The sequence below is a fragment of the Channa argus genome, chromosome 3 (genome assembly GCF_033026475.1).
Source record: "Channa argus isolate prfri chromosome 3, Channa argus male v1.0, whole genome shotgun sequence".
NCBI classification, from domain to species: Eukaryota; Metazoa; Chordata; class Actinopteri; order Anabantiformes; family Channidae; genus Channa; species Channa argus.
The window spans coordinates 21,225,192-21,253,149 of NC_090199.1; the positions used below are offsets into that span (position 1 = coordinate 21,225,192).

A 27,958-nucleotide genomic window follows, 5' to 3' on the forward strand; every position below is an offset into this window, starting at 1 on the left:
TCCTCCACCCACCCACCCACCCACCCCTCTACCCCCTCCCGTTTCTGCACACGTACACACGCGCACACATAAACACACATAAGTGCGCACGCAAAGGTACACACGAGTTGCGCGCTCTCGGGTGCAGAACGCGCAACAAGCGGACCAGCGAATGGAGAGAGAGAGAGAGAGAGAGAGAGAGACGAGAAGAAGAAGAGAGACGGACGGATGCAAGGCGAGGCCAGAAGCAGAAAACCTAGTCTCTCCTGGTTGTCCAACTCTCGTAGTTGTATTTTTATTTTTTACCTCAGCGTTATTTTGCAACGCGTTTCCTGCCTTCGTTAAAGGACGGATCCGGACACCTATTCCTATATCCGTCCTGATGTGCTGCTGCGCCTCATCACGATTCTGCAAGGATATGCTCTTATCAAATCGACGTTCTTTTCCAGAAAATGCAAGGATGTAATTGAACCTTATCGGAGCCATATGATCAATGTGCTTAATGAGTTGTAGACATCGACGAAGGGCAGACACAGCAGACAGGGCTTGTGCTTTAATTTGCGCCTAATTATTGTTTTTGTGTGTGATCGTGAAATTTCCTCCCTTCATCCATCGGAGCTATAAGGCCTATAGCCCGCAACATCTCTGGGCATGAAACCCGTGGGAATTATGATACCAACGTGACGCACAGTCACACAGCACAGCGGGGAAGACATCGAGCCTTGACAGGACGGAGGGAGGGTGTGAGGTCCAGTAGAGCCCTACACAGTACACTGATCACAAGAGGACGCCCAGTTGTTGTTGGCCAATGTCTGCCATATAGTCCAGCAGGTATCGCCCACCACAATTTCCCCATTGAATATTTATTTGTACATGCATTGGACAGAGCGGAGCGGGAGAAAGAGAGGAGAGTAGAGTGGGTGAGGGCGCGGAGAGACGGGATGCGGGAGACGCAGTGAGCGAGGAGGCGGAGGAGGAGGGAAACCGTGGGATTGACGGTAAGATATGGATATAGGCTATATGGATGCACCCCGCCCCTCTCTCTCCCTCCCTCTCTCTCTCTTTCTCTCTCTCTCTCTCTCTCTCACTGTCACTCCTTTCACACGCAGACGCGCACATACATGATCAACGCCCGAGAAGACAGCAGAGGTGTCCTGCTCCTTTGCTGCTGCTGTTGTCAAGTGCCATTTGATCACTGAGGGACAGGGAGCTGATGTGCTGCTGCGCTGGGCCTCATGCTGCTGGCTGCCATTAAAGCTGGGTCAGTAGAGTGCGAGGCATGAGTGCTGTGAAATATTCATGCCAGGGAGAAAGTAGCATAATCAAGTTGTCCCACGCTGGCCCACCAGAGGGGTCTGTCTGTTGGGCTGAATTATGTTCATTATCACACGCCTTTATTGCAGTGTCTGTGGCATGCTGCAGTGAAAAGTGGTGTAAACATGCACACACACACAAAGGGCTTTAAATGTGGGTTCGCTTTGAATGTTTGCTGCTTTAGTTTGCTGATTCACCACAGATGGGAACATGAGGAAGAAAGAGACAGAAAGAAGAAGATACCGCAGACCGAGTGAGAGTTCATTATCAATATTTCAGTGAGTGGAAGGGACGACTGGGTCAGTAGAGGAGGCCAGGCAGGAGTGACTGCAAGGAAGAGAGACAGAGGGATGCAGAGGAGAAAGGAGACGAAGGAAAAAGAAGGAAAGAGGGATGAGAGGAGAAAGCAACAGTTCAGTGGCCGACAGGACGCCTGCTCTTTTGTCAGGCTAAATTTCTGATATATTTCTAACCTTGAAAGTGTGTGTTTGTGTGTGTGTGTATGAAGGCATCGTGTGTAGTATTATGTAATGTGTGTGTCATATTATAACCTAAGACTTTGTGTGTGAGACATGAAAATGATGATTGATTTGAACTGATTCCTATAGAAACGTCTGTGAATACAGTGAGTCACCTTGGTTCTGTGTGTGTGTGTGTGACCGCACTGTGCATGTTAGAAGGAAAAGGGAAAACAAAGGTAACGAGGTTTGCAGGGATCATTTACATCAGCCACTGAGGAGAAAAAAAAGCAAAGTGATTTGCTTAAAGCAGCCAGACACACACATATGCATGCAGACATACACCCACACACATGTGCAATTTGGATGGATTTTGTGTCATTTGACTTGTAAAATTCAGTATATTTGTCTCTTTTCTGTTTGGACCACCTCTCACAGGTTCCTATTGTGTCTCTTTGCATCAGTCAAACACTCTGAGTCAGTCGGCCTGCTTGTGCTGGGAGCTTTTATGCAGGCCTGTGCACAACTAATAGCGGATGTGTATTATCAATATCATGACATAAGATGGAATTTTATTTGAAACTGTGGGGTGTTTAATTTTTACTTCCATTATTGATTATTAATCTGATTACACGTTTTATAATTTTCTCATTGAAAAGGAAAAAACTATAAAACATTTCCGACCATTTTCTAAAGCGTAAGGTGATGCAACATTGCTTGCTTTGTTTGACCAACAATTAAACATGTATACAAAAAAGAAATAGAAATAGAAAATAATCATTAGTAAATAATAGAATTAGTAAATCTTCATATTTGGGTGTCAAATGACAAAAAAAGATAATCAAGTGTTCAAGTGACTGTCAAAGATAACTAACTGACCGTTGATTTCACCTCCATAACATTGCTGTGTGCAGTTGGGTGCAAAAGTTTGCATCCCCTTTTTTCGAAATTACACAAAGAGTAGAACGGAGTATCTTGTGCAGATTGGGCAGTACTATTCTTTCATCCAGAGAATTAATAAAAATGGTCAATGAGTATAAAATGTAAGTTAGAGTAAAATAATGAAAATTAAATGCATCCCTCTTGATAAATTAATTACAAATTGAGTTTTTAAAATTTCTTAACAAGAAACATTTGTATGAGCTAAATCTGCGTTAAATGTTATGTTGATTACTAACAATGCCATTTCAAAATAAGGGAATACAACCATTTGCACCCAACTGTATCTTATTAGTTCCACATGATTGTGTAGGTTTTCTTTGTTTGAATCCATTTTTGTTGTTGCAAATAAATATATCTGAAGGCTAATGTACATTAGCATCTTAAATCATCTACACCACATTACACTGAAAATGAACTTTTTGGTTTTCAAGATGTGGAGATTTGCAGATTATGTAACATTGCTCACACTGAAGGTGTGGGAGAGAAATGAATCAGCTTCACTCACGGTCATGTCTAACTAAATGAATATACTGCTAATTTTATAAAACCTCATTTAAGAAGTTGTATATGGATTTTTAAAAAATGTCACATAATCCAATTAATTTAACCTGCCTGAAACCTTAAAATGCAGCCGTAAGGATGTAGAACTACCAGATGTAACTTTCATCTTTTTATACAGCAAAACCAATTTCTGTCTGTATAATGCCTGTGCAATAGGCTTGCAAAAGCATCTGGATGCTGTTCCCTTCGCTCTGTCAAACCAAAGTCCGTGATTTTAGTGGAAGCAGATTTTTGTAGTCATGACATTTTGTCACACTTCAGGTTCACATCCCTGTTCTGTGTGAGGCTGTTTGTCTGGGTGACACGTTGAACCAGCTCATTTCATAGTAGCAGGTTACGCTGACACACAATCCATATTAAGTACAAAGGAGCAGGACACGCAGTACAACAGGCAGCAGCGTCTTCTCAGTGTTTGTTCAAAATGTGTTGCATAATGGTCACATCTTGATCGTGAGCTTCATGTGTAAAAACTAAAATCATGTTACAAGGTGATAAGTAAAAGCTCAAGAGTCCAGGTAATGCACAAGGATATGACTAACAGGGCCATTGACATTTTTCTGTATAAATGTTCATCTTTTTCCTGTTGTATTTGAGAGCACAGAATTAGTTTAAACGCTGTAAGACTAATAAAGGCCCACATTCACACCTGCTTTATGCAAAATTCTCAACCTCTCCATCATAGCACAGCATCATACAGTCCACACATCATTGAAAATGTAGATGTGTCATGTATTAAACAATAGAAATCACTTTATGAATAATTAACCCACGACATTTTGTTCCCGGTCTCTCCACGTATTGAAATTTACATTTTCCGGGAAACATCTTTTTGACCTTTATTGCAGCGACTTCCCTGCTGTTTTATTATGAAAACTAAGAACAGTGTGCTCTGAGGATTAATCACAGTAACACAGTGTGCTATTTTAAAAGCAAGAAACATGAGTCGCTATTACAACAATACAGTGCTCATGTTGTTTTCTATCTGATTGCAGGCTGTTGGGAGTCATATGCCTATAAACTAAAAATGGGATACCTCTAGTAGTGGATTGTGTAGCAGGGAGCTGTTCAAACCTTTCTTGAGGAATTTTCAAATTCAGTGGACCTGAAGCAAAAACTTAAATTAACTTAATGCTTTTTCTGCTGTTCACATGGGTCCAGATTGTGTTATTGCAATTAATCATTATTTCAACATTCACATTTTAATTATCATTAAGAATTATTGTTATTGTATAAGTCTTACATTTAATTTGATGAGCCCTGCAGAAACCTTGTCAAACACTGATAACAGATCTTAAGCAAAGTCTAGTAAACAAATGTAAAAAGGACTGAGCATTACCTGAGCTTGTACTACGTGCACATCCTATCAGAGTTATTATAATTAAGAGTTTCTGACCTGTAAATATCATTCACCTGACACGTCCCACAAATCAAACATGCTCTTATCAGTTGCACATCAAATACACTGGAGTCATACAAAGAAGGGATCGCTTCAGAGTCTGCAGAGGCGTCAGATTTATGTTGATAATTAAGTCTCTAGGCTGACGTGTTGGTGCATGACTGCTGTTTTACACTCTGATTGGATCCTTTAGGATCACTTTGTCATTTCGTTGGTGCTTAATACTCCCTGAATGTGTAGTGATCAAATATTCTCCTTCATACTGTGCACCATCAGGTAAAAGCTAAAATGATAAATGAGCTAACACACACTGAAAATCCTGAAGATCCTCAAACACAGAGAAAGTGCTTATAGGGCACTAAGAAACAGCATGCTTTTAACTCAGAAAGCATGTGCTGAGGGCAAGATTACACTCTTGATAAATATGTGAGGGAACTTATCAATGTTTAATCAACCCTCTTGCAGTTTTTAGAAGAGACTCCTTTCTTTAGGTGAAAGAAAATCCAATGACTTCTAAAGCTACATCTTCTCTCAAACCATTTTTCTGACAAATGCAATGCTCATAAAAACACGTAGATTAAAATGGAAAGACATGGGCTTCCTCGTTTCAAAAGATTTCAACAATTTGTTGCCAGTGTGTGTTAGTATAATAGATATTGTTTCACTTAGATCCTTCGGTTGTACAGCCGTGTCCACTTTCACAAGTTTCTTTTATACATCATGTGAACATTTGTGTATTATGAGTACACGCCTATGAACCCTAATGCTCTCAGCAGTGTCTGAGATGCCCTGCAGGTCCTACAGCTCTGAACTGGCCCCGAGCGTTGCTTCTGTTTCCTGTCTGCAACAAGGAAATGATTGACAGAGGCCTACACATCCATTCCCCAGAGTCACACATTGACCGGACAAACATACAGGCTCTAAAACCCCGTAAGTGGCTTTGACTGCACCACGTAGGCCTCGGCCCTCTGGGAAATATAGAGGTCAATGGCGTGAAGCGGGCTCACTGTCATGGAGGGCACTGTAGTCTTGTTTAGAATTCTTTGGATCTTTAAATATTATGATGGGAAAGTTCTTGCAACTGTTGTTATTAAAAACATATTTCAGCTAATAAAGCGTTTGCTTCCGCTGTGCTGTCAAAAGTCTAATCTCTCTGCCGTTTTCTCATCTCTTGATTAGTCTCTCTCTTTCCATCACACACACCCTCACACATTTATTCTTCCATTAGGAGTGTAACACTACAAGGCTGTTTTGTCACTTTGTGCTTCATAGCTATCCACCCTCAGTCACCAATAACTCTCTGATGACCAAATGAAAGAGAGGTTAGTATCTCTTTTTCCTCTCTTTCTCTTGATTTTATGACCTCCACCTCGAACAGTGTGAATCTTTGTACCTGGCGTGATTTCACATCAGCTTGAATGATTTCCTACAGGCTGACTTTAATGGCTTTCAGCTATCATTTGCTTCCCACAGCAGTGAGTCTGTCAATATTCTTTTTTGTTTATTGCTTTATTTTTGAGGAGCCAATCCACACAGGATTTGTTTTGAAAGTTCATGTTTGATGTCTTTGCCTATCAGGGATTATTTCCGTGATAGTTTTCTGTCGATCTGTCAAATAATCTTCAATTAACAGCTTAATGATTTTGTCTATAAAATGTCAGAAAATTGTGAAAATGCAATTTACATTCTTCCAAGATGAAGTCATTAAAATGTTATCCAACAATTATTTTATTACCTGAATACTTACAGTGGTGCGAAACAGAAAAAAGCTGTTGTGCGAATAGAGCCATACTCTGTGAAACTTTAATGTATGACAGTTTGTGAACGTTCTTGTGAGATTATTGAACTTAAACTTGTATGTACATCGGATAAGTTGAGAAGCAAATACAATCAATGTTCAATGTTCGTCATACAATGATCTCCGGAGTGAAGTATTTGCTGGATCGTTAGATTGAGTAAGATTGCCTTTAGATTAGTAAGAAACCTTCTCACACGGGCCACCTTAGCTTTTGTGCTCCCACTGTATCCAGCCCCCAAAAACCCCATAAGAGCTTCATCTCTTGCTTCATCAAACTGTACAGCCACATCAACGGCAACAGGTACTTACCCAGCATATATTGTCTGTGCCTGACTAAGATTGAAGTTGTCATCGCTGACATTCAGACCACATGACACAACGAGGCCCGCATGTTGATTCCAAACCTTTTTAAATTCCAAGCAGTCAGAACTATGCTTGGTTGGACGGTCAATGGGCCACTGAAAGAAGGTGGTTGCAACAGAACCAGAGATGAAATACCACAAGTTGCGTCAAATCATATATCCGTTGCCAAGCTGGAAGACCTGTGGAATCAACAGTTTCAGTTGGACATTAAAATGCCAAACAATCGGGGCGTAGCAGAACACGTTCTAAAACTCTGAAGAGGAAGTTTCTCAGGAATCCCTCATTTAGGGGGATTATATTGCCTTCATGAATGATACGATCACCAGAAAATACATAGTGAAGGTTCCAGATAAGGACTTTGGCCAGAGTGATGGAAAGGTTTGGTATATTCCTCACCATGGGGTGTACCATCCTAAAAACCTTAAGCTTCGTGTGGTGGTTGACCGTTGGGTACAAAGTCTAGAGCGGATAAATGACTTTGAACTTGCGAAATGTTTCAAACCAAAAGACGTTGCTCAGACCATGTCTGCTCGACTGGATCATTTTGCAGAGGTTAGCAATGATGTCTAAGGGACAGTAACATACTTGGTCCAGCGAAACATAAGTAACTAAGCTCACAGTGCCTTTGTACCAGGAAAGGCAAGAGTTGCCCCCCTAAAGCCCATGACTATCGCTCATTTGGAGCTTACTGCAGAAACCTTAGCAGTTCATATAGACAAAATGCTAAGGAAGGAGTTGGAACTGCCACTGGAGGACTGACAGTACAGTGGTGCTAAAATACATCATTGTTGACATCATGGTTTCACACGTTTGTAGCTTATAGGGTGTCAGCGATTCAGCAGACCTCAACATACTCACAGTGGCACTACGGCCACCACCATTGGTGTGTGAGTGTGTGTGTGAATGAGAATCAACATTGTAAAGCGCTTTGGATAAAAGCGCTATATAAATGGCCATTTACCATTTAATCCGGCATCAAGGGGACAGAACGTGAAAGCCTTTCTGCAAAATAAGCTAAGGGTATCTAGACCTGACTTCCTTACCCAGGCAGTCTAGAATTGGTTAAGGAATCCAGACTTGGAAGAGATTGATGTAGCCGATCCTGAGGTGAAAAGAAATCTCACAGTGAATGTTCTCGCAGTCAAAGAAAGGTTATAATGCAAGGGTTGATAGAGTACTACTCATCGTGAACGCGCTTAAAGCGGGCTGTAGCGTGGCTTCTGAGGTTGAAAGATACGCTTCTAACATTGTCTAGAAGGAAAAGGGAGCTGTTAGGAAATATCGTCCAGGATATTCAGCTTCAAAGAAAAACTACAAAACAAGAAAGAAGAACTTAACTGTGGATAAGCTGCAGAAAGAACAGGTAGAAACTGCCAGCTGAAAGGTTTTCCAGATGAAATACCAGCTCTGCTAAGGAAAGAACCACTGAAACGGAGTAGCCACATATATAGACTTAATCCGGAGCTTCAAGATGGAATTCTCAGGAATCCAAGCACCCTGCTATTCTGGGTGTATTGAGTATCTCAGCTTATACTAGCAGGACATACATGAAAGGAAAGGCCATGGTGGTCACAAACATGTTTTGTCCATGTTGCGTCAAAGATACTGGATACCAAATGCAATCTCAGCAATCAGAAAGATTCTATCCAGGTGTGGAACCTGTCGAAGGCAACAAATGGCAGACCTCCCACATAGTAGAGTCTTACCTGATGAAGCACCATTTACTAAAACAGTTGTGGATTGATTTGGTCCCTTTAATATTAAACTGGAAAGAACAACTGCAAAAAGGTTTGGTGTCATATTTACATGTATGGCTGCTCGAGCTGTCCATATAGAGGTTGCAGCATCTTGGACACAGATTCATTCATTAATGCAGTTTGACGCTTTATTGCAAGAAGAGGTCATGTTTTAGAAATACACTCAGATAATGGAACAAACTTTGTTGGTGCTGAGCGAGAGCTCAAAAGGTCTCTAGTGGAATGGAACACATCCAAAATAGAAAGTACGCTGACTTAGCATGGCATCAGGTAGATGTTTAATCCTCCATCTGCTTCTCATTATGGAGGGGTATGGGAGCGTTTCATTCCATCCGTTAGAAAGGTACTTGGAGCTACATTGAAAGATCAGTGTTTGGATGAAGAGGGTCTGCAGACATTACTCTTTGACGTGAAAGCCATTATAAATAGTCGGCCAATAACTACACCTTCTGATGATCCAAATGACTTGGATGCTTTGACAACAAATCAACTTCTCCTCTTAAAAACCCAGCCTTGGATACCTCTAGGAGTTTTCCAGAAAGATGATCTTTAAGCCTGCCGTAGATGGAGAAGTCAAGTATATGGCTATATGATATCTTTTGGAAACGTTAGGCTAAAGAGTACCTACCTGAGCTCTTGGGTGGTTGACAGGGTCATCCACACAATAAAGGATGAGAGAGGTCTAGTCCGTCAGGTTGGTATCAAGACGAGGACCAACAACTTCGATAGACCCATAACTAAGGTCTTTCTTCTCCAGGAATCACAGTGAGACAGTGGTAAAGACTACGGTGTGTTAACTGCTGGTAACCTCTGGCACCAGAAGAAGGAAAAGGGAACACCATAGAAGAATAGTCATGATGTTTGTAGGTTATTTAATGATTTGTTTTGTGTTTTGTGCAAAGTAATTTAGTAATTGTTTCCAAAATTAAGTTTGTGAATGTTTATATTGGAAAACACATAAGGGCCAACCAGGGTTTCCTCTGTTTTTTGGTTTTTGTTTTATGTATTGTGTATTGTGTAAGGTTTATGTGTGCACCATATAGCTTTGATAGTTGCCTTTGTAGTTTACCTTTTCAGTTTGTTGTCCAGTGTTTTAAACTGTTTAATCACTGTGTAACTGTTTAATCAACTGTGTAAATGTGTTTTAGATTTTAGCAGAGATCTCTGTGAAGTCAAAGACACCAAATATGAATGTTTTGGGCCTGATATTGTAACACATAACATGATGTACAAGACATTTACGAATACTAATGCTATTTGATAACTTTTGCTATTATTGAAGAAGAAATCAATCAGTTGTTGATCACAATTAAAGGATAATTTTAATCATTTTCTAAATTATTTTTTATGCTTTTACTCATGTTTATCAGTCTGCAGCCTTAATTAGTTTGTTTGTTGAACAAACAAGTATAAACACATCAGGCATACACACCACTCGACAGGGTGACATGTTTGTACAGTACAGATGAACAATGCGATTCATTTAGAAAATCACCGAAATGATCCTTCAAGACAGCACATAATTCATGATGATAAACATACTGTAAATCTGCTTTTTCACACTGTATGTGTGCTTGGTGGTGTGTATGCGTATACATTAATGTCTGTGTGTGTGTAATGTATTTTACTCTGGGCCTATTACCCTCACTTAGAGACTGCTACTCCTCCAAGTAGGCCGGCCGGTGGCCTGGGGCTGGATTTTGGTTGCAGGCAGGGAGCATGGTGCTGTGAACAGGGGTACTGGGTGTGTGGCTTTGTCAAGGCCCATCAATGTCCTTGCTCTAGTTACTGTGCATCAACACTTAGGGGTTTATGTGTTTGTGTGTGTTTGTGTGTGTGAGAGAGAGAAAGAGAGAGCAGTGGGGGTTGCAAGCAAACGAACATGCTGCCATAAGGGTTTTGGATGAGATGAGACATACCGTGTTTGTGTGTGTCTGCGATTAAAAAAACAGAGAGGTTCTTACTCTGTTGATTATTTTATTCTTTGTGTGTATGTTGGTGTATGTGTGTGTATCATAATGGACCTGGGGCCTTTACAAGCAAGATGGTTCAGTGGATCTAAAGAAGGATAAGGTCTTGCTTCCCTTTCTTCTCTGTACGTGTGTGAGTGTGTGTTGGGCCACAAACAAGCACAAGTCTTTGAATGCATGTCGGACATTTGTTGAGAAGTGACCTAAATCTGTCTGCCATCATTACCTAACAAGAAGATGGAGAGAGAAAGCAAGGCACAAATAAACACGCTAGCTCACATATGTATGTACATGTACACATACACTCTTGAGACCATCATGCTAGGTACTGTGCAGCATCAGATTAGAATATTAAGCACACACACAAAATGTAAAGCTATGCATGTTGCTTTTTAGCCTCTGTTCTCCTTTCTTTTTGGGGCCAAGAGTCCAGTCTATCTTAAGGAGTCAAATTAATGTTCTCTCTTGTAGCTCATCTGCCTGGATCCCATATGTTCCCTTGTAAAACTCCAGAACGGAGCATCGCCCTCTGATCACTGATGCCTTCAGTTAGCTGTTTACCTCGTTAGCCCTGCTGGGGAAGAGATCGTTTCCACTATATCATTTATTTAAGATTACTGAAAAGTGGCCTAAGCAGACACCAGTGCTCTGCCTGTCTGAGTATCTGAGTAGCTCTGGATGTGTGTGTCTTTCTGTTTCTGTATGTGTGTATGCAAGGTTAGAAAGATTAAGACTCTTTTATGGGTCAGTGGCCACTGTTGCTTTTGGCTAATTACGAAGCTAAAACACGTACTCTCTCTCACACACACAGACACACACACGCACACACACACAGACACACACACACATACCTCCTCACATTCTGTCTCTCGCTCAGACTGCACTGTGTTATCACCATGGTAACAGCAGATTGAGGGACTTTTCGAAGCACCGTTTGCTCAATTGTTATCTTTATTTTCCTCTCTGCTCTCTCTGTCTGTCTCTCTATTATTCTATCCTCCTCCCACCTTGCTGTTGTTTCCCGCATGCTCTATTTCACTGTCAGTGTGTGGTTGTCCATCCAACACACACACGCGTGCACGCACACACACACACACACACACACACACACACACACACACACACACACACACACACACACACACAGAGGAGAGGGTGCAGATCTTCATTCTCAATCTCACACTTCCTCTGCTTCCTCCGCAGGCTCTCCAAACTTGGCTGGTTGGTGTGACGTGCTAACTCTTCCTGCCTAGCATGGCTGTGTCACTGTGGTTCCTGGGGGGGTGTGTGTTCATTTTGGCTCACGTCGCCCCCTCCAGCCAAGGTAAGAGTCACAGTGCTGACGTACTGAGATATCATGGTGAGATGTTGATCCTGACACAGCAATCAGCAGGATGAATCACAAAAGCGATAGGTAAAGCCAGTGCATGCATAGATTTGCGTGACTCAAACATAAGGCATTGATGTACAAGTGAGCGACGATGTGATGTGAGTTGGAGCTCAGCCTACTGCCTCTGAAGAAAGCAAAGTTTAGGAAATTCTGTGACCTAGATAAACAAACGATTAGCGAAAAATCTGAGGTGTGCCGCCTGCCAAAAGGTGTGTTTGAGAAGCCGCCTGCAGCTCCATGTTAATTAACCATCAGTCATTCAGCACCACAGACAGTTACGGTACACCAGCAGCATACTGATCACACTGACGGGTTGGGATCAAACGTGGGTTTAATTCTATTAGAGCAAACACCTTTTTATGTGTAAATGATTCTCAAGCAGATGAGAACAGCCGGATTAAGATAATGGTAATGCGATTTTCTCCAATAACCCTATACATGGATTAATAACATGGCAATCCGTTGAGTGCACACAGAGACTTGTTATTGCGAGATCCAGCCATCAAGAGGTAGAAAATGAAATCTTACACCTGTCATATTGTGTTTACCGAGTACCTGACAGTCGTATAGTGTAAGCCCCATCCTCCTGACTCACTTAAGACACAAGACATTGTAATACACCCACTCATCATATCAAACCTAGGTGTCACAGAGGAGGTGCCATGTGATTTATGTCAACAATTACATTCTGTTTGCATCTGGGAATCCTTCCAGTGTAAGCTTTCCCGCATGTGTATGTGATTAAATTAAACAACACATGAGGAGCACACAACGCCAAAATACATTTTTGTGTGTATGTGCAAACTGTGTGATGCTTACAATAAATATAGGTGTGAGCAAGATTTGCATAAAGCTACCAGAGGGAGGTGATACATTAGATTTGTTATGATATAGAATGTTGGTTACCGTGCTGTTGCATGGTGCTCATACCTGAGTTTTGTATTATCATCAGTAGCTCTGAAGAACCATTCTTGAGGATGAGAAAAAAATACATTCATACATACAATACATTCATAATAGATCGATTTTACAATGTTACTAAGGGTGTGGCATTTCAAAGTGAGAGGTCTAACATAAAGATTTGCTATTGCTTGCATTGTTTGAAATGTAGCATCCGGTGTTTAGCCGGACCCATATTGAACAGAAGATTTTATGTCAGCCCATCTTAATTCTTTAAAATGTGTCTCTTGTTCCAACTCTATGGAGGTGAAGGAATAAAATAGCTGGATTAGCTGTTTCACCCTGCAAACAAACTGTTCTAAATCACATTATACACATCGTCTTAATTTACCGTCTGAACATCACAATTAAGTCTGTTAACTGGACTCTCAGTAATTTAGTGCTGTTGTTTAAAATGTTTTAACCTTTCTTTTTTTCTTCTCCCCCATCTTCCCCACCTCTACACCTAATGTGCAGCTATGTCCCGGGCCGCCATGCCGTTCGGGCTGCTACGCCGGGAACTGGCATGTGAGGGTTACCCAATAGAGCTTCGCTGTCCAGGAAGTGACGTGGTTATGGTGGAGACAGCCAACTATGGTCGCACCGATGACAAGATTTGTGACGCAGACCCGTTTCAAATGGAGAACACACAGTGTTATCTCCCTGACGCATTAAAGATTATGGCTCAGAGGTGTGTTTCTGCAGTGTTACACATCTTGATAATACAATGTTTGTGTAAAAGCTTAAAAGATGCAGATTAGTTTGTCATTAGAGTTATATGATTACAGCTGAATGTTTTGGAAACAATTCAACCAATCAATGGAGCATCTACAGTTTCATACATTCAGAATGCGGGCTCTGTTGTACAACGTACAAGTGCATTCATGTCAGATGAAAGGTTGGACAAAGTCAGGGATTGTGAGTCATGTGTACGTGCAAGTGCAGTCATCTCTCCAGCTGAGTCTGAGTGCCTGGCTGCACCATTAGCTGTGTACTCAGCAGTGTTTTCCTAGAAGAACTGATCAATATTCACAGAGAGATAGAGGAAGAGTAGACAAATGGAGTGTCCTTTGCTTCCCCTTTCCTGTCTGTTAATCACTCTCCCTCCCTTCTGTTTTTAATCACTCCAACATTCTTTTCACTGACCCTTCCATCCATCCATACATCATCCATGCATCTGTTGTCCAGGTGTAACAACAGGACTCAGTGTGTGGTGGTTGCAGGGGTCGATGTCTTTCCAGACCCCTGTCCTGGTACATACAAGTATCTGGAGATCCAGTATGAGTGTGTCCCTTACAGTGAGTATGCTTATGTATTAACACAAATAAACACACACATACAGACATACAAAAATTATAGCATGTGTGTGCAAAACACAAAACTTTAACCTGTTTTTCGTCTAGCTACATTTTAGGTTGAATGTGTTGTTTTTGTAACTTTTGATGTCGACTTTTCCCCTGAGAGACTGATGGATAGAAAAGGTTTTTTTTTTCTCAGGGAGCGTGTGCATGTGTGTGTCTGTGTGTGTGACTTTGTGTGCTGGCACACTTGTATGAAACACAAAAAGAAAGTTGGATGGGGAAAGTACAGATAGAGAAACTGTAGGTAATTTGCGTACTGTATGTCTTCTGTGTGTGAGAGTGAGTGTGTGTGTGTGTGTGTGTGTGTGTTTGTGTGTGTGTTTGTGTGTGCATGTGCGTGTGTGTGTGTGTGTGTGTGTGTGTGTGTGTGTGTGTGTGTACTAGTGCTTGCATGCGTGTGTGTTTTCTTTTTCAGATTCACGCCACAGGAGTTGCTCTCTTTTCTCCACAGGAGCCTGATTGAGGGAAGGAGAGGCCGGGGGAGGTGGGGGAGGTGGGGGGAGGGAAAAGGGGAGGATGGGGCGGTAGAGGAGGAGAGGGGAATATCCTGGGTCTCTTTTGTGCTTCTTCTTTCTTTTTTGTGAACTATATTGTTTGTGGCGAGAATGAGTTCCAAAGTCTTTATCTGTGCAATTCTTTCTTTCTTTCTTTTTCTTTCTTTCGCTCATTCTTTCTTTCGTTCTTTCTTTCTTTCTTCTCTTTACTTCCCTTCTTTCACTCTCTGACTTCTATTTCTTTCTCTCCCTCTTTTTTTTCCTATGCTTGAGTAGAAGTGGACCAAAAAGGTAAAGACAATACATTGTAGCATCTTGATCTCTCCTTACCCCCAACCCCCCTCTTTTCTCCCCTTCTCTATCTCTCTCCTGCCATTTCTCTCTTCCTCCTACCCTAGGACGTTGTTTCGTAGTCATGCTGGATGTTGCCCCCTAGTTTCATTTCCTACTTAGTTCTTTGTTTCCCCTCATTTTATCCATTTCTCTTGTATCGAAAGCCGTCCTTTTATCCAGTTTTATCCAGGTTCTGCACCTAGTCTCTCTTGTCTTTTTCCTCTCTTTCTTTCTCTCTCAAGATTCTTCCCCTGTTCTTTCATTCTTGCCCCTGGTCAAACTTTCTGTCTGTCTTACTTCTTTCCCTCCTTCTATCTTTGGACACAAACATGAACAAAACTGCTCACACAGACATAACCATGATCTACTTTTTATCCTTTTCTCTGATCTATTTCTTTTTCACACACAAGCACCCAAACATCATCTTTCTTTCTTTCTTTCTGTCTTTCTTTCTTTCTTTCTTTCTTTCTTTCTTTCTTTCTTTCTTTCTTTCTTTCTTTCTTTCTTTCCTGTCCAGTCATCCTCCTCATGCTTATTTTCCCTTTTCTTCCCTTATAGGAAGAGCCCCTTATTTATCTTCATAGGAAAAATAAGACCAAATGTGTGTGACTGTGTATCCGTCTGGATGTGTGCTTACCAAGCACTACTTATGTGTGTGTGAGTGTGTGTGCATGCCTATTTGCATGCCAGTGTGAGACTGTTCAGTATACATATGTGTCCATACAGTTATTGACATGTGGGTGGACCAATTGTTGTGCTCGACCTAAACTAACCTGCCCTCTCATTCACTTCAAGGCAAAATTTAGCCCCGCCTTCTGCGTCCCTGATTCTACCTCACACTCTTTTTCACTCTTTTTGCACTAACCCACACACACACACACACATGCAGTCACACAGAAAGCACATGAATACACTCACACACCTTTCATTGCAGTGTCCCTGTTGTATAACTCACCACACACACACTAACAGTGTGTGATTTTTATATTGTCTGTCTGTTCTGTTGCTTCTGTCTCTCGAGATCAAGTGTTTTAAATCCCCCTCTCTGTTTCTCTTCATTCTTTTTTCTTAATCTCTTGGCTCAACTACATCTAATTCAATCCATTTTTCATGTATCAATCCATTTTCTCCCCCACACCTGCCTCCACCATCTTTCTGCTCTTTTCTCACCTTTCTCTGCTCTTCTGCTCCCTTCATCTTTCTCCTCTTTCTCACACCCTGCTGTTTGCCCCTCCTAACTTCCACATTCCAGTTTTCGTATGCCCGGGTTCACTGCTCAGCATCCAGCCGGCCTCCTCACTACTGGAGGCGGAGCATCAGTCTGGAGCCTGGTGTAAGGACCCCCTGCAGGCTGGCGACAGGCTCTATGTAATGCCATGGACACCATATAGGACAGAGGTGCTGTATGAGTATGCCTCCTGGGATGACTACCGACAGAACAGAGTCACCACCACCTACAAGTAAGTAGTATAAAATAGCTTTTTTCAGTCAGTTTATAAAATGCATAAAATAACCTAATACCCTTATTCTTATAGACTAAAAAAGAAATTAAATAACTTAAAAATGTACTGATCTAGCAACAAATCAAGTTCACAGGAAACTGTGGATGTAGCTGCTCAAAAAGTGTTTCCAGACAATAGTGGACAATAAACAAGTCATTTTAAAGGGAAAACATAGAGCCAGTGATTACAGTTGCCACTATTGTATAAGGGCTTCAGATTAACAGGTTTAATGTTTTGGGGGAAAAAAAACATCTAATTTGCATCATCATGGCTGTTTGGGCTTGGTGTGATTTGACAAACATAGACCTGAAAACATGAACAGAGAAACAGTCATCAGATAATGTTTCAAATCTTACTTTGAAACTAGCAGAAAACAACTTTAAATGACACCATTGCTTAAATTAGAAAATACGTTTTCAGGTCCTTTAATTTTCTTTTGTTAATTCATAAAATAAATTATATATTCTAAAACAATATCTCAAAAGTACAAACTACATGTTGTCTGCTGTTCTCTCATAGGTTGCCTAGTCGTGTTGACGGTACAGGCTTTGTGGTATATGATGGTGCCGTGTTTTACAACAAGGAGCGGACACGCAACCTGGTCAAGTATGACCTGCGGACACGCATAAAGAGCGGTGAGGCAGTGGTGGTCAATGCCAATTATCACGACACTTCGCCTTACCGCTGGGGAGGGAAGTCGGACATAGATCTGGCAGTGGACGAGAACGGCCTTTGGGTGATCTACTCCACTGAAGCCAATAATGGACGCATTGTGGTCAGCCAGGTAGGAGGACAGAAAAACAGGTCGATGTTTGGAAAGAGGGAAGAAGGAAGGGATGCCTCACCTTTATTTGTCTCTCCTGTTTTGCAGGTGAATCCCTACACGCTGCGCTTTGAGGGAACATGGGCCACCGGCTTTGATAAACGTGGGGCAAGCAATGCCTTCATGGCCTGTGGGGTGCTCTATGCTGTGCGCTCCGTCTTCCAGGACGATGAAGGACAAGCTGAAGGCCGTGTTGGCAGCGACATGGTGGTTTATGCTTACGACACCAGCCGTGGACAAGAACTGCCTGTTCAGATACCATTCCCCAACCCTTACCAGTACATCTCTTCCATAGACTACAACCCCAGAGACAACCAGCTGTACGTGTGGAACAACTACTATGTGCTGAGATACCCACTACAGTTCACACCACCACCACCCACTAAAGGTTTGTTGGGCATGTGTAGCTTGGTATTTGGACCTATGTGATGAATCCAGTGAATCAACAGTGTCTCCTCCCCCCAGGTCCTCTCTCCTCTTTGATGACGACTGTTCGCTCCTACACAGCTACTGTCGCGCTGACCCCAGTACGGCCGTCAGCCTCTCACCCAATTGGCGTCATCAATCGAGGACCCTTTGACCAGCGGCCAATCACAGCCATGGTGCCTCTGACCCCACGCCCTCCTCTGCGCGTTCCCTTAGCTCCCGGGGGCCCTGGGCAGGTGGGCGGATGTGAGGGCCGGGTGGCACGAGGGGTTCAATGGCCCCCCACCTTAAAGGGAGAGACAGTAGAGAGGCCTTGCCCCAAAGGGTCATTGGGTAGGTATGGTGCCTCTGTGTATTTCACTGTACTGCACGTGTGTGTGTAGTTTTTGAATGTGGGAGACTGTTTCAGGTTTCACTTTGAAATATAGTCCGATGTCCTCTATTTGAACTTTACTTCAGATGAGAGAGAAGAAGAAAGAGGTTATAGTGTTTACAAAAGCTGCGTTTGTCAGCTCTTCATCTCGCCATGCAGCTGTCTTCCTCAGTCCAGCGCTCCCTCTGTGCAGAAGCTGTTATGCAAATTATGTAGATAAGCCTGTGGTGCATTTGTCCTCATCCTAATCATGTTGAATGTTTAGGATATGGATTTAGAGCAGCAGAATTATCTAAATTTAAAACCAATGCTTATAACTGAAAACTGGTGTAGGTGCTACCTTATTCTTAAACCTAAATTGCATTTGCATAACACATAATAGCCTTGTTTTTCCCATGTAGACAATAAGTAAATACACACACAATTAGCCCCAACTGCTTCCACACTGACTTTTTTAGTCTTTGTTAAATCGTAGTTTTGTTTTTATAGCACATTTGCTATGGTTAAATCTCACCATTCACATAAACCTCATTTGCAGCATCAGTAGGCAGCTGTTTTAAAGGTGGGCGACTACCTGATAAGAAAGTTATATAAGGTAAAGCTACTGAGATAACTATCTATAATGTTAATCAATATTAAATCAAGGCTGCACATAAAAAAAGTTCTACTGTGAAATGATGTGCAATGAAATTACCCACCACCTAAGGTCCAAGTAAACATGAGTCGTACATTAGATTTCTGACTGTAAGTGTGCCTCCCAATCTATCTCTGCAGGTATAGCTTCCTATCAGTGCATGTCGTCTCCAGTGGGATGGAGCTCCAGAGGGCCTGACCTTTCCAACTGCACCTCACCCTGGGTCAGCCAAATTGCACAGAAGGTTAGTCACACAAACACACACACACGCTGTGCAAATGGCCCGAAGCTAGTCGACAAGCACTTCTCTCTTAAATGTCAAAATATTTGACATTACAAACGCCCCCGCCTCACTCTAGATTAAGAGCGGGGAGAACGCTGCCAACATTGCTGGGGAGTTAGTCAACCTGACCCGAGGCCGGATCTATGCCGGTGATGTCAGCATGTCTGTCAAGCTCATTGAACAGCTATTGGACATCCTGGACTCCCAGCTTCAGGCCTTGAGACCAGCCAATAAAGAGTCTGCGGCACGCAATTATAACAAGGTAAACTGTTGCTCTTGTCAGATGTGTACTTGACCTTTCCTGAAAATAAAAAAAGAATTGTCAGTGATGATGATTTTAACAGTGGATGTTTGATGTTTTTCTTCTTTTCAGCTTCAAAAGAGGGAACGCACATGCAGAGCTTATGTTCAGGTAAGAGACAGACAGACAGACAGACAGACAATGGGACAGACAGACAGATAACATGGAATAAAACACTATCCGTATCTTTTCCAGGCTGTCGTTCAGACAGTTGATAACCTGTTGGGTCCCGAGGCTCTGGTGTCCTGGGCTGATATGAGCAGCACTGACCAGTCACGTGCGGCGTCACTGCTGTTAGACGCAGTAGAGAAAGGAGCGTTTCTATTGGCTAACAACCTCTACGAAGGCCGGTTCAGTGACAGAGCACCAAATGTTGGTCAGTAGTTAATCAGTTTCTTAGCTGTTTGTCTCAAAATAGTGCAGGAATGACCAACTCATCTAGGCTTTTCATATGTGTTCTTAGATCTGGAGGTGTATGTACTAAATACAGAGGCGGACATACAGGACCTGACGTTCCCTCACTCCTACGACAGTGACAGCATCCTACAGATATCAGCGGTGGCTCTGCAGCAGTACAGCAACAATGGTGAGTGACACACCAATCAACATTTTGTACATGTAAATCTCAGTGTTCGACACAGCATAAACTATGGGAATGATCAATAGTGGGGTTTCTTTGTGTACCAATAGTCCAAACGTAACCCAATATCATATTGCTCTTTGAAAATCTGCTAAATGTGTTCCACTCGACACTATGTGTCTGTGTGATTTTCTCCACAGGCCAAGTGAAGCTAGTCCTTTCCCTCTATAAGAACTTGGGCTCGTTCTTGACCACCCAGAACTCCACTCTGAGGCTTGGACTGGGGCTTGCCCAGGGCTCAGAGGTCAGACATAAGAGCCTGGTAGTCAACTCTCATGTGATATCTGCCTCTGTGCACCGAGGATCCAACAGAGTGTACCTCTCTGAGCCAGTGGTTTTTACCCTCAGACACCTGCAGGTCTGAAAGGAATTCAAAATGTATAATAATAAGCGAATCCCTAACATTGTGCATAATATGGCACTAAAATGTGTTTCGGTGTCCACAGCTGGAGAACCACTTCGGCCCTAACTGCTCTTTCTGGAACGCATCAGGGGTTTCTGGGAGTGGTAGGTGGTCTACACAGGGATGCCGCTTGTTACACACCAACAACACACACACGACCTGTGCCTGCAACCACCTGTCCAGCTATGCTGTCCTCATGACGTACCAGCAACCTGCTGTAAGTAGCAACCACAGAATCAAAAAAGCAGATTTAAGGTTAGAGTGTTTTTTGCTTGATCTATGTTTGACTGTTTTTTTTCCATTTTGCATTTTAACATAGGCAGTCTTAAGATCAAGAGTTTGACAGGAATGTGTTACACTTGACCAGTTGCCGTACTTTAATTTCATATATTAAGCTCTATTCTAAATTCACAAAGCCTTCCTCACTCCGCCCTTATAAGCTCATTTGCTGTGACACAGTTGGACTTCACGGCCAGCGTGCGCTCCAAAATGCTGTTTAAAAAATTAAGCGCAGAGGGGGTGATAATTGTGGGTTGGAGCTGTGAGGGAGAGTGAGAGTGATAAATGCTGCAGGATATTTTGTCCTGCCATGAAATTGAATTGTGTGAAAGCAGTTCTGTGTAAGACGTTCTGCTTGTTAGGTGTGATTTTATTCATTTGAAAAGAAGTTATGTAACTCGAATGGACAAACAACCAGAGGCAAAGACACAGGTACTTTCTCTACAAAATAAATCTTCTGAACCTATGCTCACAAACTTGCTTCACCATTTTTCTTCAGTCACACATGTTGCTTTCTGTAAGACGATTACTTAAAATGTTCCCTAATCTCTTTGCTCTTTTATATCATCTGTTTCTCAGTTTGGGGTTGGTGTAGAAGAGCTGCTCGTCTATGTGGTCTCCTGGGTTGGCATCTCTGTAGCGCTGGTGTGTTTGGCCACCTGCTTTACCACCCTGTGCTGCCAGGGGGCGCCCTGGCACACAGACCACAGCACCATCCACTGCAACCTGTGGGCCAACCTGCTCCTCACTGAACTGCTCTTCCTTGTTGGTGCCAACAAGACTCAGTACACAGTGAGTGCAGAGATACTAGTCTAATGTAAAACAGAGTAGCTAAGTGTTTTTAACTTTGGTACAATCCTCCCATCATTCTGTTTGCACTTTATTTTACTCTTGCTTCTTCCACATTTGCAGGTTGTATGCTCCATTGTCGCTGGCCTGCTGCACTTCTCGCTGCTCTCAGTGTTTTGCTGGTTGTGCCTGGAAGGGGTGGAACTGTACCTGCTGCAAAGGGAGGTATTTGAGGGACGTAATTCCAGGAGAAAGTATTTCTACCTGTGCGGCTACTCTGTTCCCGGGCTGGTGGTAGCCGTGTCTGCCGCTATTGATTTCAGAGGCTATGGCTCAAAAACAGCGTAAGTTGACAAATGTGTTTTTGGTTGCAGACTGTTACTTTCACAACATCTGTGCACTGTTGTGAAGGAATTTGTTACTTAGATTTTTATTTATTTTTCTCTTCTGATCTGTTTGTATTTGTGTGTAGATGTTGGCTACGCACAGACAACTACTTCATCTGGAGTTTTCTTGGACCTGTTGCTGTCATCATAACGGTGAGTCCATGCCTGCATACAGAGTTATTCATCCTTCGACCATGTTGAGTCCTTATTAATGAATAAACTGTGAAATATTTTTCCTTGTTGGCCTCAGTTGAACCTAGTTGTCTTGGTGATGACCTTACATAGGATGCACAGCACTGCTGCTCTGAAGCCAGACTCCAGTCGCCACGACAACCTGAGGTTAGTATAGTGTATCATTCTCATTGTGTGATGACATTTGGAGATCATTGTGTTTCTGTAACGTTGCCTGTATCTGCACATGCCAGATTGATAAGACCAAACTGATCGTGGTTTTCTTAAACATTCTGTTTCATGCCGTTTGTCATTTTAACATCTACTATAACATATAATATATATTAAAATGTTTGTGTATAATAAAGTTTTATAGCTTTTATCATTTGTGTACCCGACAAAATGAAAGAAAACTATGAAATGCTCATAAGTATATTATGCATCATGAAGCTACTCTGTTTAGAGATTAGTAGTTAATTAAATACTTAAATCTTTTTCCTAGCTGAGACAGGGAGCTAATGTAAAAAATACCGTCTGTCATCTGTGTCACTAAAGCATTTAGTTTATTGAACAGCATCTTGAAATGTTTCAGCTCGAGCAGTTACAACTTTCTGAACACCAGAATAAAATACACCGGAGAGTTTACAGCAGTATGAATTATATTGGCTCTGCATCATTTTGAGTAAGAAAAGGTCAGACCTTAGCAATACCATATAAATGAAAAATCGAGAGGGAAAAACACGGCTTCTGCAAAGGACAAAGGTAGAGCAAGGGTGTATATAACTAATATTCAGCAAGTTTAAAAAATTGTTTGCACACCCACAGCTGTCAGAATCATATTTTACTTTATATTTTTTAAACACAAGAGAGTTTGCTGTCTGGAGGGATTTGGATGGGTCTGGGTGTGCAAGATCACACATCACACACAACCGAGCACTCTCTTTATCTGTGGTTTAACTGCCTTCTAAATTAAAAGCACAGTTGAATCCTCTATGTTTTAAGCGCAGGGGAGAGACAGATATAATTAAAAGAACTCCCTTAGCTATGTGAACTTCTGTTGAACTCCTCAGAATGAGAAAGAAAATGTAATATATCGTGTGTTCTTATCCTTCGTTGTCTCCAGGGCATGGGCGGTGGGCTCCCTGACGCTGCTATTCCTGCAGAGCGTCACCTGGTCATCAGGCCTGATGTTTCTGTCTGCTCCATCTCTCCTCCTGGCTTACCTATTCTCCTCCCTCAACACCGCCCAGGGCCTCCTCATCACCATACTCCACTGCAGCCTTGCCAGGAAGGTAAGTTTATGTCATTATTTAGCTACAAGTGTCTGTCAACGTCTGTCATTAAACTGATATGTTGCATGCTTGAATATCGTGTGCAGGGGCAGAAGGACTATGGCCGATGCCTGCGTTTCTCGCAGTGCTGTGCTACTTCCTCCTCCAGCTCTCCAGACTCGGTGAAGGGAGCTGCACTGCGGTCGAACAGTCGCTATACCAGCAGTCAGAGTCGGAGAGCGACTGCTAACAGACAGGTGCGCTTTAATACACTGAGCCTCTCTCTGAGTCCGTGTGTTCTTTGTCTCTGTCTGAATCAGTTATGACCTTGCGTTGAACATTTCTTTTCCAGAGTCGTATCAGGAGAATGTGGAACGACACTGTTCGCAGGCAGACTGAATCGTCTTTCATCGCTGCAGATGTTAACAACACACCCACCCTCAACCGAGGTGAAGATCATTTTGATTTATCTTTTAAATCCTAGCCCATGAATGAAGAATAGGACATTTATTTTCTCCTTCTCTGCCTCTCCATCCTCAGCTGCTTTGGGGAACCATTTTCTGACTAATCCAGTGCTGCAGACTCATGCTGGAGCCTCTCCTTATGACACGATCCTGGCCCAGGGATACAATCAGCCCTTTACAGCCACAGGTACATCTCATTACAGCAGGCTGTGTCTCTTCCTCTGTACATGTGTCTCTTCTGTACAGTTACCGTCTTTCTGTAAGCTGGAATCTCTGGCTGTCTGTCTGTATCCTCAGTACCTCATACAACTTGGTGAAAAATGTTCAAGCCCCCCCATCTGTGTTAAGTATCAGTACAATAATGATCATTTTATATGGAATGACATGTATTAGTGACATGATGTGCGCTGAACAACTTAAATTTAAAAAATGTTTTGTTAAGTTAGGGACTACTCATGGTGACACTCTTAATGAATAAGCACTCTCTTACTGATACATATATGTCAGTAGCTGTTTTTCTGTGATAAACTCATATCAGCCAGTAATGTCAGATGGCTGATTTACTGATCTGGCTCTGGCTAAGTTGTTTGCAGAGTACAGCTTGTCATTTTTCTGTACAGTATGACTGGTTGGAATTTAAAGTTGAAATGTTTTTGTTTTGTGTGTGGTTCTGATTTTAGTTTTTGAGTTAAATTTTTTGTCCTTTTAAATGTTTTTGACACTTTGCTTCTCTGTCTCTCTGTCTTACCGTGGACCAGTAGGAACCTTCAGAAACAAGCACAGTATGAGCTCTTCCTTGTTGTGCTCACTTGAATCATTGAGCGCCACTTCCTCCTCAAACACTATGATTCAGTTCATAGATTTCTTTGTTCAAAATTTGCACACAGCAAATTCTCATAGACCATGAACACATAATATACATCTCCTCCATGTGGCAATATACCAAACATTATGTCAGAGAACATAAATATCCAAATCCTCTTTGAACAGCACACACCTTCACTAGGCACTGGAACAATAAACTCTCGTCATTCATTCATAAGTTCATTCATTCATATTGACCCATCTGTTCATGTAAATCTTTAATGGTATTCCTGTCTTTCTGTAACTGGCATCCTCCTATTTTCACCAAACAGAGGGTGGTGTATCCCAGAGCCAAGAGTCCTGTGGGTTGGACAGTGTGTGTCTCAACGGAGGCTACACCCCTAACACCTTCACACTGCATGGTCTGGGGACCACGCCCGGGTCCCGAGCTGGAGTTGTGGGCAGTTCTGACCTTCTAAGGGAGGGAGCAGTTGGAATAGGAGGAGACGACATCTCCCCAGGCCTTCTGACACCACATAGCACCTCGGATCTGACTAGCGGTGCTGGAATGCGTCGTAACCTGTCGGACGCAGCGGCGCTGGAAAAAATTATTATCTCAGAGCTGGTGCAGAGCAACCTGAGGCCCTCGGTCCCCATGCCTGTTCCTCCTGAGCGTTACGGAAGTCTGGCGAGGCCACACCACCTCGACAGGGCAGCTCTCACTCACACTGCAACTTTAACTCGACATGCACAGCCGCCCCAAGAGGGCTGGGCTGCCACAGTGCAGCCAAATGCACGCCACAATGCACAAGAAGGCTGGGCACACACAAGACACCACACACAAGACAATGAAACATGTGTGCAAGATCACGCCACCACACCTCGCTTACAAGATGGCTGGTCACACCCACGTGTTGCTGGAGAGCCAGAGTCACGTGATCTGCCTAAAGATGGGGACAGGTCGCAGCTACAAGGCACTCTGGGTCGTCGTGGGCTCCAGGACAGGCAGCAAGTACGCCTTCCTGACGTTCAGGCTCGGCCCTACTCCACCCTCAGCCGCACACCTGGTACTCTGTCCCGTCACCGCAGCACAGTGGAGTCAAGTCAGGGGACAGAAAAAGAGAGAGAGAGGGAGAGAGACCGGGATCGTTACCGGGACAGGCCCCTACCACCTCCTCCTCCCCCTCCCCCACAGGAGTCTGAGTCCCTGTACAAGGCTCTGGAGGAGCCACTGCTGATGAAACAGAGGGAGACAGGTGTAGAGGCATGGAGAGGTGGCCAGGACAGAGAGAAGGATGAGACATTTCTACTAAAAAGGGATGGAATGATGGATGATTGGAGGGGAGGAGCTGAGAGAGGGAGGGATGAGTCTTTTACCTCCCAAAACAGAGATGGAGAGATGGATAAATGGAGAGGCGGCGTGGAAAGAGGGAGGGAGGAACCTCATCTGCTGGAAAAGAGAGATGGAAGGATGGAGGTGTGGCGAGGAGGAACAGAGTCAGAGCAGGAGGAGACTTTTATAACTCAGAAGAAGGATTTCGGCATGGAGGGGTGGAGAGGTGGAATGGAGAGAGGGAAGGAAGAATCCTTGTTTTTAAAAGATAGAGAAGGATGGAGGGGAGCAATTGAACGAGAGAATGAGAAACAGAAGGATAGAGCACTGGATGTGTGGAGAGGAGGGATGGATATAGACAGGGAGGAATCTTTCCTGTTTGAGAGCAAAGATGGAGGTATGGATGGGAGGAAAAGAGTCAAAGAGAGAGGGTCTCTTCGATATCATGCTGAACAAGAGGATTCTGATAGCTTTGCGCTGCCTTTGACTCCTGATCTTGATCTCGACCCTGACTCCTCACCAATCTACGCCCGAGATTCAAATCTCTCCCCACTTTACCCCGGAGACAGGCGCTCCCCGCCACTCAGCATCTTCCCCAGAAGCTCTCCCCCTACAAACATCTTTGCTCCACGAGACACCAACTCACCTCCCAACAATCTCTACTCCCGCCACTCCCCACAGGTGTACAGCAGGGGCAACTCCCCTCCACGCTTCTACACCCGCACCTCCCCTCCTTCTCTCTCGTACCCGGACAGCAGCCCTGAAGGACCAGAAGAGGTCAGCCCCACTGGCCAGCCCCAGCGGCCCGGCCTGGAACTGCCCTACAGCCTTGGGCGACCCCCACTGGGCCCCCGGCCCAACCACCTGCAGACCTTCTACCAGCCGCCGCCGCTAGCATCCAATGGAGAGGCAGTGTACACAGCAGAGCCCACCTCTGAAGGAGATGATGGACAGATGCAGCGTGTGACAAGCCTGTGACTAGGGCGGTGGTGATCGGGGCATAGAATCCAGGGAGGAGGTGGAAGATGGTGATAACAACAGATAAACAAGAACACACTTGTGGAAATGATGATGTTTGAGAAGCTGAAGAGGATGATGGTGATGGAAAAGGAATGTCAAGATGATGACAGTGATTGCTCCTCCTGCTTCTATCTCCCGATCACCACGAGACTCCCCCCTCTCCATGTTTTATTACTTTTCTATGACTGTGATCCATTTATAACTCTTCCTCCTCTTCTTCCACTCCCTCTCCTCTCTTTCCTAAAGCCCTGCTGTGTCTTCCCGTCTCATCGGTGCTTATCCTTATTGGCCCATTGTCTAAGTTTCTATTGGTTCATTGGCTGGGTGTTGCCCCTCCCTGTAGCAAGCGAAGTGTGTCAAAGAAGCACTCGTGTGTTGCCAAAAAATCCTTTCAAAGAACATGTGCATGACTTTATAGTGGCTTTACAAGGCTACATACTGTAGGAGGAAAGTACTGAATTGTGCGTGAGCATACGTGCGTAGCTTGATGAGCATGCGTGTAAGGGTGTGTATGTGTGTGCGCCTCGCGTGAGAGAGAGAGGTAGACAGAGTGTGCGTGTGTATATACATCATCCTGTATAATTAATGTATCACAGTGAAGCATTTTATCAATATCATCTGGGGGGACTCTTACACACAAACCCTCCTACTGATTTTGAACTCTTGACCAATCTCATTTCACATGAAGACCAAAACCTCCACCCCCACTCCACTCCACCTGTCACTAAAAGTTGGTAATGGGACTCGTTGCCATGGAGTTTGTGATAGCAACAGAACTCTTGACTCCAGAGCCAGAGATCATTTAAAACCTCAGAACTTTTCTGCGACCCCCTGAAGCCCTTGTACATATAGACCTCAAGTGTTCTGATTGTCTTGTATTGCTATTGACTTCAAGTAAACATGTGAAATAAATGTTTCCGCCTTTCTGTTTGTATGACTGTATGAAGAGATGGAGTGTCAGAAAGTTATAAATGTCTACAGTAGAAAAGGATGGATAATCT

The 27,958-nt window shown here is 43.2% G+C and overlaps 1 protein-coding gene across 5 annotated transcripts; it reads left to right on the forward strand.

Moving 5' to 3' along the window:
* Positions 1 to 144: 144 nt before the first annotated feature.
* On the forward strand, positions 145 to 27,883 carry LOC137123683 (adhesion G protein-coupled receptor L1-like). Of its 5 annotated transcripts, none has more exons than XM_067497785.1 (26): positions 145 to 977; positions 11,742 to 11,898; positions 13,345 to 13,558; positions 14,056 to 14,165; positions 14,999 to 15,013; positions 16,308 to 16,515; positions 17,077 to 17,341; positions 17,429 to 17,768; positions 17,846 to 18,139; positions 18,954 to 19,057; positions 19,173 to 19,358; positions 19,470 to 19,508; positions 19,593 to 19,773; positions 19,861 to 19,983; positions 20,178 to 20,395; positions 20,484 to 20,657; positions 21,299 to 21,511; positions 21,632 to 21,852; positions 21,981 to 22,047; positions 22,145 to 22,233; positions 23,189 to 23,357; positions 23,444 to 23,593; positions 23,689 to 23,785; positions 23,877 to 23,987; positions 24,559 to 24,582; positions 24,937 to 27,883. In XM_067497785.1, exons 2-26 carry the CDS (start codon positions 11,793 to 11,795, stop codon positions 26,913 to 26,915), a joined length of 5,697 nt encoding a protein of 1,898 aa, XP_067353886.1. In that variant the 5' UTR covers positions 145 to 977; positions 11,742 to 11,792; the 3' UTR covers positions 26,916 to 27,883. The 5 variants fall into 5 exon arrangements, with proteins under 5 accessions (XP_067353886.1, XP_067353887.1, XP_067353888.1 ...); XM_067497787.1 differs by having other exon boundaries at positions 146 to 977; positions 11,742 to 11,862; XM_067497788.1 differs by having other exon boundaries at positions 146 to 977; positions 11,742 to 11,862; positions 24,562 to 24,582.
* The last annotated feature ends 75 nt before the right edge of the window (positions 27,884 to 27,958 follow it).